General features: G+C 48.3%; 1 protein-coding gene and 1 long non-coding RNA gene across 2 annotated transcripts; one reads left to right on the top strand and one right to left on the bottom strand.

Annotated features, from left to right (window-relative positions):
* Window positions 1-8,086: 8,086 nt before the first annotated feature.
* LOC119041169 (uncharacterized) lies at window positions 8,087-9,121 on the bottom strand. The gene is made up of 2 exons (XR_005080978.2): window positions 9,036-9,121; window positions 8,087-8,929 (listed from the first exon to the last, which is right to left on the bottom strand). It is a non-coding gene; the product is annotated as an uncharacterized LOC119041169 (long non-coding RNA).
* On the top strand, window positions 8,928-14,211 carry STX4 (syntaxin 4). The gene is made up of 11 exons (XM_037134367.2): window positions 8,928-9,278; window positions 9,470-9,571; window positions 9,683-9,782; window positions 9,903-9,977; window positions 10,522-10,592; window positions 12,008-12,116; window positions 12,189-12,265; window positions 12,501-12,638; window positions 13,577-13,687; window positions 13,760-13,858; window positions 13,954-14,211. The coding sequence occupies exons 1-10, from the start codon at window positions 9,249-9,251 to the stop codon at window positions 13,838-13,840; spliced, it is 894 nt and encodes a 297-aa protein (XP_036990262.2). The 5' UTR covers window positions 8,928-9,248; the 3' UTR covers window positions 13,841-13,858; window positions 13,954-14,211.
* Window positions 14,212-14,867: the final 656 nt, after the last annotated feature.

The raw sequence follows: 14,867 nt of genomic DNA, 5'->3' as shown, positions 1-14,867 counted from the left end.
TATTTCTGTAGCAGTTGGGGTTACCTTCCAGAGTACCTGTCCTTCAAAGAAGACACAGTGCTTCAGTGGGGAAATCTATACACAGTTTATTAACATGCTGGACTTTGATCGCCTCATATTCAAGGACCCCATCTCATTAATCTCTGCCTCCTCATGGTACCTGGCATAGGACCTATGACCCTTGCTGTGCTCAGGAACAAAATAAAGAATACCCACGCGAGCTATTCATCCATTACCCTGTACTTATTGAGGCCCTACTCTTTGTACCAGGATTATGCTCTAGTGCTAGAGACACAGTGGTGAGCAAAACAGACATCAACCTGCCCCGTGGAGCCAGTAACCTAATTTCTCTAAGCCCTAATTTCCAAATCTGTAAAGTGAGGATTTACTGAGAAAACAAGCATGGCCCTGGCTGCTGTGGCTCAGTGGACCAAGTGCCGACCCGTCAACCAAAGGGTCTCCGGTTCAATTCCCAGTCAGGGCACATGCCTGGGTTTCGGACCAGGTCCCTGGTTGGGGGTGGGGGAGAAGCAACCAATTGGTGTATCCCTCACACACTGATGTTTCTCTCTCTTTCTCCCTCCCTTTCCCTCTTTCTTAAAGTAAATAAATAAAATCTTTTTAAAAAGATTTTTAAATTTATTTGTCTTTAGAGGGGAAGGGAAGGAGAGAGGGAGAGAAACATCAATGTGTGGTTGCCTGTTGCGCGTCCCCTGCTGGGAACTGGCCTGCAACCCAGGCATGTGCCCTGACTGGGAGTCGAACTGTGGTTGTTTGGTTCGCAGGCCCGAGCACAATCCACTGAGCTACACCAGCCAGGGCCCAATAAAATCTTTAAAACATATTAAAATGAAGAAAACAAGCATGGAAGCCATTTGTTACTTGGAAATCTCAATCTAAGCAGAAGTGAATGAATGCTGTTATTCTGGCGGGTGCCCCTATCTGCTCCTCCACCCCTTCTATCCAGTTGTCAGGTTTTACTCCGTAAGCCCCTGGAATTTGGTAGCACATCCCTCTCCTATTTCCACTGCCTCTTCAACTCATCATAAACCTCGTTCATACATCATGAATGTAATGTTAATAATAATATTTAAATATTCTATATCTATCTAATACAGTACCTATCATGTGCAAAGCTCTGTTTTAATTGCTTTATATCTATTATTCATTTAATCTTTACAATGGTTATCTGAGATTACTGCTATCATCTCCATCCGTAAATAAGGGGACTCACTCAAGCACAAAGAGTTCAAGTAGTTTCTTCAAGGCAGGAGCTGGATCCGATCCAGGCAGAAACCCTCGACTATTGAAACATTCTCCTGGAAAACTGGCCCTCTGTCTCCTGGGAGGCTCAGCCCAGTCCTTTTCACTGAAACCAGACTCAACGTCAGGCAGCAGAGCCTGCACCATATGTGGACTTCGTAGATATATTGATGCCATTACAATATTGAGTCTCTTACCCATTTACTTGGTTATCTGTACATTAGTTTAGGACCTCTTTAAAATCTTTCAATAAAAATGTACATTTTTCTCTCATCAAGGATACTAACATCTTTTGAAAAGATTTACTTTGGTACCACATATTTTTGTCCATGGTGGTTTTACATTTCGTGAAAGTCTGCTGCCGCAATATATTTGTTTGTTTGTTGAATTCCCTCCACCCCTGTTACTTTGACTTATAAGGGCAATTTATTTTTGAGATATTTCTCTTATCAGCAAACTTGCCTGAGCCAAGGCAGTGATGTAGGACCCTCCCGCACCCCCTCACCACCCCTTCCAATCTGCAGCTGCGGGATAGACCTCCTCATTTGTGGAATTCCATCTCCACCTCCAGGCCTCAGTCTGGCCTCATTCTTTTAGCCTAGGGTGATTTCTAACTGATCTGCCAATCAACCTTAACATAGCCAGGGCTACTGACAACTCTTACTATATCCGTGTGTCAATAGAAAAAGGTGTCCCTTCCTCATGACACTCTGTCAGATAATAAACATTCTGACATAATAATTCTGTTATAATAAACATTCAAATATACCATGTCTTTGGTGTAATTGGCGCCCTTCTTGTGCTGTGTCCTGTATAGTGCAAACGGGCACAGCCATCGATGGTGGCCCGGTACGTGGCCACCACAGGGATCTTTGTAAAATAAAAGTTTGCCCATAGCATTCTGTTATGGGCTGAATACGCATCCTCCCCACCCCCAATTCATCCGCGTATGTCGAAGCCCTAACCCCCAAAGTAATGGTCTCAGAGGGTGGGGCTTTTGGGGAGGTGATTAGGTTTAGATAAAGACACTCTGGTGGGGGCCCTGATGGGATTGGTGACTTTGTAAGAAAAGGAAGAGACACGAGAGCCTTTTGCTTCTGCCATGTGAAGAGACGAGAAGGTGGTCATCTGCAAGCAAGGAGGAAAGCCCTTACCAAGAACTGAATCTGCCGGCACCTTGATCTTGGAATTCTCGGTCTCCAGAGCTGTGAGAAATAAGTATTTGTTGTTTAAGCCACCCAGCCTATGGTATTTTGTTATAAGAGCTTGAGCTGATTAAGACATATTCTTTTTCTTAAAGTTACTCAGAGTTACCTCTGTCCCTGACCGGTGTGGCTTAGCTGGTTGGACATCATCCTGAAAAGTGAAAAACTGTCAGTTCAATTCCTGGTCAGGGCACGTGCCTGGGTTGTGGGTTCAGTCCCTGGTCGGGACACATTGGAGAAGCGACCCATCATCGATTTTCTTTCATATCGGTGTTACTCTCCCTCTTTTTCTCCCTCCCTTCCCCTCTCTCTAGAATTAAATAAATAAATATGTAGCTCTGTACAATTCTTTCTTTGATATAGTAACTTAAAATAGGCAATACTTTAACATGGTTCAAAAATCTAAGTAACACAAAAAGTTTAGTGAAAATACTTACTCTAACAACTCACCACCCTGCTTTCATGAGCCACTCATCAGGAACCACTTTTATTAGTTTCTTATGTATTTTCCAGGATTTCTTTATGACAATACAAGCAAACACACACACACACACACACACACACACACGCTTTTCTTCTAGAACTCTAGCATGATACACTCCTTCTACACCTTGATATTTAGGCAACAATATATTTTAAAGTGCTTTCACATTTATATATAATGAGCATTCTCCTTCTTTTTGACAGCTGTGTATCTGCTGATGGACAAGTTTCTGATCTATTGCAGATAATATTCAATGAAGAACATTAACGTATGTGTCATTGCATAATGTGAATTAAAATTCTATTTCTTCACCCTGTGCAGTGTGTGTGGACTTGTGACATGCTTTGACTAATACAATATGGCAGCAGCAATGTGTAACTTCTCAGCAGTGCCTTGAGAGACCCTGTAGCTTCTATGTTCATACTCTTGTAATCCTGAGGCCATTATGCTATGAAGAAAACCAGGATGAAACACCACATGGAGAGAGAGGCCCAGCTGCCCCTTCTCACCCAGCCGTTAGAGCTGAGGTCCCAGACATGGTATTGTGACAGAGACCATCATGGGTCATCAGCTGCGGCAGAGGTGCCAGCTGACTGTCGCCACCTGAGTAATCTGAGGTAATATCCGCAGAAAAACCACCCACCCATCCCTAGAATCTGGAGAAATAATAAATCATTGTTTTATGCCTGTGAGTATTGAGGTGCTTCCTTAGGAAGCAGTAGCCAACTGATACAACAGGAATACCTTTCAGATAAATTCAGAAAAGGGACCGCTTGTTCAAAGTGTATACGCATTATAATTTTGATAAATATTGTCTGGGTTGTCTTCTTTTGCATTCCTACCAACAATGGACAAAAGTCCCTGTTTCCCTCAGAGGCTTACTGAAAGAGTTTTATCAAACACAGGGATTTTTGCTAATGCGATAAAAAAATGCTATTTCAGTTTTGCTTCAATTGCCATTTCTCATATTACATGTGAAGTTGAACATTTGAATAGTGTTCATATCCTTATGAATTTTTGGTAATCTGTCTGTTATGTTTTTCACATAACACTTGGTCTTTCTTATCAATATGTGGGAGCTCTTTAACTAGCCCTTTGTATATGATAAGAATTATAAATGTTTTCTAGTTTGTCTTTCAATTTTGCTTTGATGTTTTTGCCATGCAGAATTTTTTCATGGAGACAAATGAGGTAAGTTTTTTTATAGCTTCTAAATTTTTTGTTTTAATTGTTTAGCCCCACCCAAGGACATTTTTATTTTCGTTACTTTTAGAGAGAGAGGAAGGGAGAGAGAGAAACATTGATTGGTTGCCTCTTGCATCTGCCTGGATCAGGGATGGAACCTGCAACCTTTAAGTTACTGGGCAATGTTCCAACCAACCGAGTCACACCAGCCAGGGCTCTAGCTTCTAAATTTGGAATGTTGCAGTAGAATGGCCTTTCTCATTGCAAGAGTTATAAAATATTTTACCCATATTTTCTTCTAGTATATTTTGGAGTTTATCCTGACAATTGGAGTTTGACCCATCACCTTTAAAATGAAGTTTAAGGCCAAGGTTATGGCATGGGTAACCTTCTGTCACCCATGTAGACAGGAAACAGGAAAAATCAGAAGCTGGTTTAAGAAATAAATACTCAGGGGTGGAGGGAATGATGCATGCTGTTTGGGACACGTTGAATTTAAGATGCCTGTGGGACATCCAGAATGTCTAGGAGGCAAGTAGATAGATTCTGAGATCTGGAACTCAAGAGAACATTTTGAGTTGGAGATATGGATTTGGGAACTAACACGTGGATGTCGGTTAAAGCTGACATATATGAATGTGTGTAGAGTGTGAAGAGGAGAGGTTCTCAGATGAAGCTCTAGGGGGTGATCAAGGTTGGGCCCAAAGCACATCACGAGGAAAAAGTTGTGGGGGCTTCATCTCTGTGGCCCTTGGGGCTTGGCACAAAAACAGCCTCACACACACTTTCGGGGTAAACAGAGGACCTTTACTTGAGACACGTATGACACGTATCTTTGCCCTTGGCGGACACAGCTAACCATGAGCGAGATGAGGACCATAACTTCCCTAGCTGTCAGCCCCAACTGACAAGAGAGACCTTGTGTCAAAGGAGGGTGAAGGCTCAGTCTTACAGGCAGTCTACTCCCTGCTGCCCTCAGATGATCCAGAGCAGGGCATCGACTGGTGGCAGCAAGTGCCCAAAGGTGGACGGAACACCAGGAGCCACCGCTAGTTAGTATTTTCCATGGGTCACAGTGTGATGGTTAAGACCACAGACTCTGGAGCTCACTCTCTGAGTTCAAATTCTGGCTCTCTTATTTACCAAGGTATAACTTTGGGCCAGGTACTTAACATCTCTGTGCTTCAGTTTTTATCTATCTCACAGAACTGATACGAAGATTAAATGAGTAAATATTTATGAAGTACTTATATTGGTGCTTGGTACATAGTAAATGCTGTATGAATTTTATATTAAAATTAAATTTTATTCATTTATGAATATTTAATGATCAGCTACTGTGTTCCAGGCACGGTTGAAAGTGCTGGGGACACAACAGTGAATAATGTAGGTGAAAATCCCTGTCCTCATGGAGCGTACATTCTAGTAGGGAGCAGAGAGGGGATAAAGGCAGGCAATATATAAAATACATAAGCCAAGCCCTGGCTGGTGTGACTCAGTGGATTGAGTGTGGGCTGTGAGGTCGCCAGTACGATTCCCAGTCAGGGCACATGCCTGGGTTGCGGGCCAGGTCCGCAGTGGGGGCCATGTGAGAGGCAACCACACATTGATGTTTCTCTCCCTGTCTTTCTCCCTCCCTTCCTCTCTCTCTAAAAATATATAAATAAAATCTTTAAAAAATAAGTAGGCCAAATATATGGTAATATGAGACCCAAGTCAAGGCACAAGAGACTTGCAGGTGTTAACAAGGCCACTAGCCAGGACCTGGTACACGGTGGGGCTCAGGAGATGAAAAGGGGAGAAGACCCTGGACACGCAGCAGAATGGGGTCCCTAGCAAAGACATCAGCGCTGCTGGCGCCCTCAGAGTAACAATCGTCATTACACCGGCATATAATAGCAAGAAACACTTATAGAGCATTTATTCTGTACCAGGCACTGTTCTATTCACTATATTTATATCACCTCTTCAATCCTTACAGCAGCCCTATAAGGTTGATATTGTTACTGATCCCATAATTTAAGTGAAGAAACTGAGGCACAGAGAGGTTAAGTAACTTGCCTTAAAGAGTTATATAGTAGGTGAATGAGCTGGGATTCTAAACCAGGTCATCTACCTCCAGTGTCAGTGGGATGGACCTACATGTGGAAGAAATAGGGCAGGCTGCCAAGTCTCAGGATCAGGTAGGACCTGACCTTTATACAGACTGAAAGAAAAATACTCATACATCACCAATATCCACACATCCAAAACCCCATATATTTAATACACACTTCACAGTTTCTCATAGGGCCTGAGTAACAAAGGACCATGAAACAGAGAAAAGGGTTCAACTCTGGAAAGCCCCATCCCCAGAGCCATTCTCCGTAGATGGCCCCTGCTCCTCATCCCCTCCACAAGCCTTTGAGCCCAGTCTCCTGGGACCTTAAGTCAACATCCCAAAGCTAGATCCTACCCAGAGACCAGAAACAAAATGATGAATATCAGCCCAGGTTGGTGTGGCTCAGTGGATTGAGTGCCAGCCTGCAAACCAAAGGGTTGCTGGTTCAGTTCCCAGTCAGTGCACATGCCTGGACTGTGGGCCAGGTCTCCAGTGGGGTGCGCAAGAGGCAAGCACACACTGATGTTTCTCTCCCTCTCTTTCTCCCTCCCTTCCCCTCTAAAAATAAGTAAATAAAATTCTTTTTAAAAATGATGAATATCATACTCCAGGGCTATTTAACAAAGGAAGCAACAATTTCAAATTACAGCTGGGAACCAAAAAGGCAAGTCATCAAAAGGCTAATAAACAGAGAAAGGCAAGTAGCACTGCCGAACCCAGAGAGTGCTGAACTCACAGCAGTAAAAGCCCATGGAGGGGAAACACTCAACGTGTTCCAAGACCCTCCCATATCTTCCTGACCTCACTGGATATTGTTCAGTGTTTTACCTTAAGCAACACAGAAATTACCTGACCAAGTTGTCCAATGGACAAAGTGAGTCCCAAAGAGGAGCAATGAATTATTCAAGATCACACCCAGGACTAAGAGTCAGAAGTCCCAAATTCCTTCCACTGTACCACACAGATAGAGTATGAAGGAGACAGATAGAGAAGAGGAGAGGGGCAGGGAGGTGGAGGCTGATATGGAAGACCCAAGAGCAGAGAAATCCTTCCTTGTGATCTGCAGGACAGGGCTTGGCCTCCTGAAACCCCTCCCACCTTTAATTTCCCCTGTGATCAGAGGAACCCTGATCACAGCATCCTCATCTCTTCATTCTTGACTGCAGGCAAGCTAGGTTCTAAAGGGAAGAGGAGAAGGTACAAAGCCCCTTGTATAGAATCAGACAGCATCTGACAGTTTCCAAACTCAAACTGTTGAAGGATATGGCAGGGAATACCCATAAAGATGATCTCCCCACCCCTGTACTGCCACCCATTGTATAGATGGGAGATTGAGGCCCAGAGACAAATGACTTTCTAGAAGGCCACAGTAACTCAGTCATAGGAATCTGAGTTTCCTTACCAGGGCATACTACAGAGGGGTCCTTCCTTCTCCTGCTTGAACCTTCATATAAACTCCCTGCAATCAGCTGTGGGATCCTGGGCACTCGTTCATTCCAGGTATGCCCACACTCAGTTAGTGGCTTTGGGACTCCTATTGAATGTAAGTACCACAAGTGCAAGGCATTTTAATCTGTTAGGCCTTGATGTACACCCCACTCCTAGAACAGTGGCCCATAGTAAGTGCCCGATAAATACTGAATTATTGAACATCTAGAGGACCAGGATTATAGAGAGGTGTCACTGTGAGAGTCTGAAGCCTAAAAGAGAAAACCAAGGAACCATGAGTTTTATCTTCAGACATAGGAAAGGCTGAAATTCTGCCTACAGATATTTACGGAGGGCCCATTGGGTACGACGGAACTAGGCGCTGGGGATTCAGATAAAACAAGACAGTCATTACGCGACTTCAAGTGCTCACAGTCCACTCTAATGTGGAATGTGTGCAGATTTTGGCGGGGGGCGGGGGCCCCGGAGGGTAGAGCCCAGTGCAAAAGACAAACTGCTCGGTGAGATTCAGACACTCTTCTCAGCCTGAGGTGCCCTGAAATGGTCTCGTTGCTCATCAGGTGGTGAGTGCAGCGGGACTGCAGTGTTCAAGCAGGGTGCCCTCCGCCCACCTGTCAGCGGTCGTGCCAGGAGTGTGCGGGAGAAGAGATTTCTGCCTCGGATGAGGTCATTTCCCACCCCCAGATTCTCTGCCTTCAAAACCCTGCAATTCTGACGCTGGATCTTATTATTTCCTTAATTTCAAGGTCCCATGATGCTGACAGCCCCAAATTCCGTCTTCAGTCTGCCCACGCCCCTGGACCCAAAAGAAGTAAGAGCCGAATTCATCAAGGGTCCTACCACCCACTGCCTCAAAAAGTCTCTGGCGTTAGTCAGCGCCCTCTCCCGCCCGGTGAGAGCTGGAGGGGCGTAGCCCGGGCGCCCGCGACCAGGTGGAGAGCGGGGTGCTCCGCAGACGGAGTTGTCGGAAGCCGGGACACACGTGACGGCCCTAGCGTCACGTTCCGTGGTCCGGAAAGCGGGGACGGGTCTGTCACGTGATGCGAGGGTGCACCGTGGGGTGATGTGAGATGCAGGGCCTCTCGGATTACGTATAAATGACGCATTCCCACCCCTTTTGGCAGCTTGATTGCCGTTGAGAGATACGACAGTTCCGGCAGCGGGGGCGGGCTCTCACTTCGCAAAACCGCCAGGGTTTTGCTTCTGGTCCCGACGTTGCAACTTCCGACCTCCGCCTCGGTCCTGGGCGGGGAAGAGACGCGAACTCGTGCGCATGCCCGGAATCCTCCAAAAGGAGGAGGGCCTAGGCTCCGGGAGCGGGAGGGGGGAAAGAAAAGGGAATTCCAACCTGTGGAGTCTCCGGGGTCCCAACTGTTAGGTCCTTTCCAGTGACTGTGGATGGTGTCAGGGACGGAGCCTCTCGCAGCTCGTGGGGGATTTGGGGGCCCGCAGGGTGAAGGCGGAGGGGAGTGTCAGGGTGTGAGGGGAGTTCGGGAGTTCCAAACTTAGAATCTTGAGGCCCTCGGGGCTCAGGTGCAGGGGAGAGGGAGCTCGGGCCACCATGCGGGACAGGACCCAAGAGCTGAGGCAGGTGAGAAGTTGGGGCAGCAGGGTTGGGTCGGGGGGACGGGTGGGATCTGCCTGGAACGCCGGTTTCCTGGTCTTCGGGGCAGGGAGGGGTGGCTGAAGTCTGGAAAGGGAAGACCCGGAAGGAAGCCAGTTAAGTCCTGCGGGGAGAAAGCGACAGCAAGGCAGTGATGCCAGTGACCCCGGCCCTGGCAGGGGGATGACAGCTCGGATGATGAGGACAACGATCGGGTCGCGCTGGTGGTACACCCGGGCACGGCACGGTTGGGGAGCCCAGACGATGAGTTCTTCCAGAAGGTACGAGGCTGGGTCTCTGCCTGGATTCACGAGGGGGCTGGAGGATCTGAGGAGCAGCGCAGTCTGGAGTACCCTCATATCTCCTTCAGCCGTCTCGGTCACCCTCCCCAGGTCCGGACAATTCGGCAGACTATTGTCAAGCTGGAGAATAAAGTCCGAGAATTGGAGAAACAGCAGGTCACCATCCTGGCCACGCCCCTTCCTGAGGACAGTGAGTTGAAACCTGGATGCAGAACGCATGCTCAACCAGAGGGATTTTTGGGTACTGTAGTTCCAAGCAGGTGGTAGCAAGGGAGATTTGTTGATGTAGGGACTGCTTTTTCTTGTTTAGGCATGAAGCAGGACCTGCAGAATCTGCGCGACGAGATCAAACAGCTAGGGAGGGAGATCCGAGCGCAGTTGAAGGGTGAGCTCCTAGGACCTGACCCTTCTTTTGGTTCTTGCCAAGCTCCTGATATATCTGGGGAGTTGTGTGGCCCAGAAAGGCCTGTGATATGTCCAGGTTACACAGCAGTCTGGAATCTCCATCTCCAGGCTTCCAAAAGCCCATAGCTTTTTCCACAGCACATGTCTGCCCCCCCCCCCCGCCCCGGGTTCTTTTTTTAACTGTGAAACTGTCCACTCCTAAAATTCTTGCTGCCCAGTGTGCATTCTTTAGGCAGGTATTTGGGGGGGGGGGTTGTTACGAGGCCTCTGCATACTTATGGGAATTATTTGATGTATTGCGAAGAAAAATATCTCCTATCAGAAATCTATCTCCTGCCAGAGACTTAGAATTGAATTAGTCATTTAATGATCGATTGTATTTCCCCCCCAAATCGTATGGAGATAAGCACCTCTGTATTGTGTGGCTGAAGTACGGCCCTGGCCGTGTGTCCTGATCTCCAGACACTTTTCAGAAGCCACAGGCCGGCCCCCCTCCCCCACATTACCCTTGTGTCTTCCCACAGCCATAGAACCCCAGAAGGAGGAAGCTGATGAGAACTGTAATTCAGTCAACACAAGGATGAGAAAAACCCAGGTGGGTTTGTTATTCCCAGAACTAGGGCATTTCAGCAAGTATTTTGATGACAAAAAGTAAGAAGGGGGAACTTGGAGATCATCCAAATGGAGAAACTGAGGCACAGAAAGAGAAAGGACTTACTCAAGATCAAGAATCCAGGTCTTCTGGTTCCCAATCTGTTATAACTCCCTGCCTTCTTTTGAATTCAGTGAGAAGTTGCTGAGTCCCCAGATATGACCTGGGCTCAGCTCTGGGAGACAGGTGACAAAGACATTACTGAGGTAGGACTTGTTAGCTAGTGGCTCTGCTCAAAGAATAAGAGGGAGCAGTCATAAATGACTGGGAGGTTTCCTGCCCAGAGGACATGGACATCCTGTGCCCCAGGGGCAGAATTAAAGAAGTTAGGAGGTGGAACTTTCCTGGAGGGAATGTCACTGAATGAACATCTTAGCAGGGAGATTTGAGGTGATCTGACCAGCCCCCTCTGGGTGCCCAAAGAGGAGGGGTTTGGAATTCTTGGAGGTCAGAATTGGAGTGGGTGGTCCCAGAGCTCAGCAAAGAGCCCAGATTGAAGATGGAGCAGTTTGGGCATCTTGAAAGGGTGCAGCTGAAGCCAAGAGAACAGTTGTGTCTCTGAGGAAAGTACTCCAAGGAATAAGGCATCGGGGAAATGGACAAGGCCAGAGGGCATTTCAAAGGGAGCCTGAGGTGGTCCTCAGTGTAAGAGGCCGAGTGCCCAGCTGGACCTGTAAAATCTGGCCACAGATTGAACTCCAGGCACATCTCTAGTCTAAGCAGTGAGGCAACTATTCAACAAGTATGTATTGAGTGCCAGCTGTTTGGCCTACAGCAGTGAACCGAAGATCCCTGTCCTTGTGGAGCTTACATTCCAGTGGGGAGAGACAATTACCATAATACATAAGTAAATTATTTTAGAACATTGTTAAGTATTAAGGAAAAAGGTGCAGAAGTGCTCAGAAAAGGCAGGTTGCAATTTCAGTGAAGTGGAGAACACTGCATTCAAAAGGTAATATTGAGCAGGGAAAGGTAATATTGGAACAAAGACTTAAAGACCTTCATGTGTCAGGAGCATGCTATGCTGAAGGAGCAATGAGCGCAAAGGCCTGTGGTGGGAGTGTGCTTTGTTCAGGGAGGAGGAGGAAGCCCACCGTGGTTGGAAGAAATAAGGGAGGGACAGTGGGAGGAGGTGAGGTCAGAGGGAAACTGGGGAGGGGCAGGTCACATAGGGCCTTGTAGGCACTGGTAAGGGCTTTGGCTTTTACTTTCAGAGAATGGGGGAGCTTTCATGGTGGTAAAACAGCAGGCACCTATATCAGCTCATGCTGTTTGCTCATCGTACTGATGGGGATGCTGAGGCCCAGACTGGGCAGGGATCCTCCCAAGGGTGCCCAGCCTGTGTTCCCTGTCTGTAGCATGGGATCCTGTCCCAGCAATTTGTGGAGCTCATCAACAAGTGCAACTTGATGCAGTCTGAATACCGAGAGAAGAATGTGGAGCGGATTCGGAGGCAGCTGAAGATTAGTGAGTTGTGGTACCTGGCCCACAGGGTTGGGTAACCTGACCCAGCTCTGAACCTGGCCTTTTCCTTCACAGCAAATGCTGGAACGGTATCTGACGAGGAGTTAGAGCAGATGCTGGACAGCGGGCAGAGCGAGGTGTTTGTGTCTAATGTGAGTGGCCACAACCAGCCTCCCTCTGCTGAGCCTCCCATCCTCTTCAAACTCTGGCCCTCTTTGATTGAGGGGATAGTGAGACCCAGAAGGGAATAAATTTGCATGCCCGGAGTCACTCAGCAGAGCCCTGGCCCAGTTCTAGACCCAAGGGTTGCCCCTCAAATCAATAGGACCTTGTGGCCTGCTGCTGGTTTCCCTGTTACCTGTCCCTTTACTCCTGTCCACTCCCCAGATACTGAAGGACACTCAGGTGACCCGACAGGCCCTAAATGAGATCTCCGCCCGGCACAGTGAGATCCAGCAGCTTGAACGCAGTATTCGTGAACTTCATGAGATCTTCACTTTTCTGGCTACTGAGGTGGAAATGCAGGTGGGCACCCCAGGGAGCTGGCTGAGCTTGACCCAGACCCCAAATGTGAAACCATATTGAGTCAGACCCCCAGCCGTAACTGTCAGCCCATCTCCACCCTTAGCCTCTCTTCCTGATCCATTCTGGGCCATGCCCTCAAGTTTAGCCCTACTTCTACCCTTAGCTGTGCCCCAGAATTGCATTCACCTCCACAGCTACAAAGATGGCCACTCTTTTATACATAGTATTCCTGGCCCTGCACTTGAGCCCACCCCCCACTATAGCTCCAACCCTGGCTCCCCCTCCATCAATAGAATTACCCTTATACATCTAAGAGCTCTAGTCAAACTCGCCCCCTAGAAGGCCTGCCTCCTAAAATCTGTACAAGATTGGGGTGGGAAGTGTTATTCTTGCCCTGGCCCTGGTTGCGTGGGGGTGAAGTGAGCTTTTAGCCCTGTGCTGGAGGAGCTGACCCACTAGTGCTGTGGCCAATACCCTTTTATAGCTGGGAGCCATGGGGAAGTGGTTTTACTCAGGACTGCCAGAACCTGCACGCTGGTGATGCCATGCGGAGGCGGGAGTAGGAAGAGCTTTACAGCTGGGAGACAGGCCTAGGAGAATGGGTAAATTCAGACAATTTTGTGAGGGGACAAAAGTTCACACTCTGTGAAAAGGTATGAGCTCTTTAAGGCATTTGGCTCCAAGAAACTGCTACAAATAAAGGTTGCGTAGGGCAAGGGAGCAGGGAAGAAGGTACCACATGATAGAACAGGGCCTGGAAGCCACCCTGGGCTTGTGAACTGTGTCAGATGTGGTCCGGTCTCCATGCCTTGGTTAGTGCAGTGTTTTCTGCCAGTAATGTCCTTTGGTCATTTGGGACTGGGGTGGCCAGAGTGGACTACTGGGACCTCCCGCCCCACTCACTCCCACCAGCCTGAACTTCCACCTTCTGTGAACAGGGGGAGATGATCAACCGGATTGAGAAGAACATCCTGAGCTCAGCAGACTATGTGGAACGTGGGCAGGAACACGTCAAGATGACCCTGGAGTACCAGAAGAAAGCTCGAAAGGTGATCCTCCCCCCTCCCCTGGGTGGCCCTCCCTCCTCTCCTGAGTTTCCCTGACTCTCTCCTCTCTCACAGAAGAAAGTATTGATTGCCATCTGTGTGTTCATCACTGTCCTCATTCTGGTGGTCATCATTTGTGTCTCCATACTGGCTTGATAGCATCATGCATTCTCGGTGAGATATTGTGGGCCTGCCCTCCAGCCTGCCCCTTCCCTGGCCCCCACCTTGTTTCCTCCCCTTAGACCCTCTTCTCCTTCCTTCCCTTGCAGGCACTAAGAGCACCAGGGACCCAGGGTCTGCCTTCTTTGCCTGCAGCTGGGGCAGAGGCAGCACAGTGCCTCCAGCCAAACCCCCTTCCTCACACTGGCCCTGTGCAGAGGGGCAGATGGTTCTTCTGGGGTTGGCAGCCACTTGTTCATGGGGACCTCTCTCCTTGGGCCGCAATGCCTGGCGGAGGGCCTGCACTGTCCCGTTTGGATGGGACACATGGTTTTGTAAGAAATTAAAAAAAAAAAAAGGTTGGAGACTTCCCTGTGCGTGTGTGTTCCTAGAAGGGCTGGCACAGGGCCTCCAGGTACCCAGCCTTCCCACCTCCTGGCCATCCTGCCAGGCCCAGCTTAACTCAGACGCTTCTAGGCACTGTCACCACAGCAGGTTGGCACTACCCTTCTGTCTCTCACAGGAACACTTGGGTTTGGGAGGGGTAAACCCACATCTGGCTCAGTACTGTCGCTGGGGAAAGACCACTGTGGCTATGTAACCCTGAAGCCATGAGGCTGGGCCAGGCCAGTCTGGGACACAGGTGAGATGTATGTGTGGGGGGGGGTGGGTGCGAGACATGGATGGGCATTCCTGCAGCCAAGAAGAAGAGGCATTGTGAGTGACTGAGGCTGTTTTTTGGATATAGTTGTCATGGAAGGGCCTGTTTCAGAGGGGGTGACATTTGAGTGGAATGTCACATGAAGAGCCAGTTATAGGAGAAGTTGCAGGCGGTGTCTCACAGGCCAGGTCCTGTGCCCAGAAAAAGGTACTGCCTTTTACCCGAGTTCAGCCTGAAGACCAAGCCATTTGGGATCAAGCATGCCATTTCTAAGGGGTATGTGGCTAAAGCCGGTAGAGGAAGCAGAGGAACCTGATTTTTATGTGGCACTTGAGCTTCAGGCCTTAACACTAAATTTCTGAG

This window comes from Artibeus jamaicensis, unplaced genomic scaffold (genome assembly GCF_021234435.1).
Source record: "Artibeus jamaicensis isolate MK-2021 breed Jamaican fruit bat unplaced genomic scaffold, CSHL_Jam_final contig_700, whole genome shotgun sequence".
NCBI lineage: Eukaryota > Metazoa > Chordata > Mammalia > Chiroptera > Phyllostomidae > Artibeus > Artibeus jamaicensis.
Note: the sequence above shows the minus strand (reverse complement) of the source record. Positions and strands in the feature narration are given on the sequence as shown.

Bases quoted from the DNA above. Each gene is read 5' to 3' on its own strand.
- STX4 (XM_037134367.2), top strand. From the start codon at position 9,249: ATGCGGGACAGGACCCAAGAGCTGAGGCAG. The intron at 10,593-12,007 runs GTGGGTTTGTTA...CCCTGTCTGTAG, and splicing joins CAAGGATGAGAAAAACCCAG to CATGGGATCCTGTCCCAGCA. The intron at 13,688-13,759 runs GTGATCCTCCCC...CCTCTCTCACAG, and splicing joins ACCAGAAGAAAGCTCGAAAG to AAGAAAGTATTGATTGCCAT.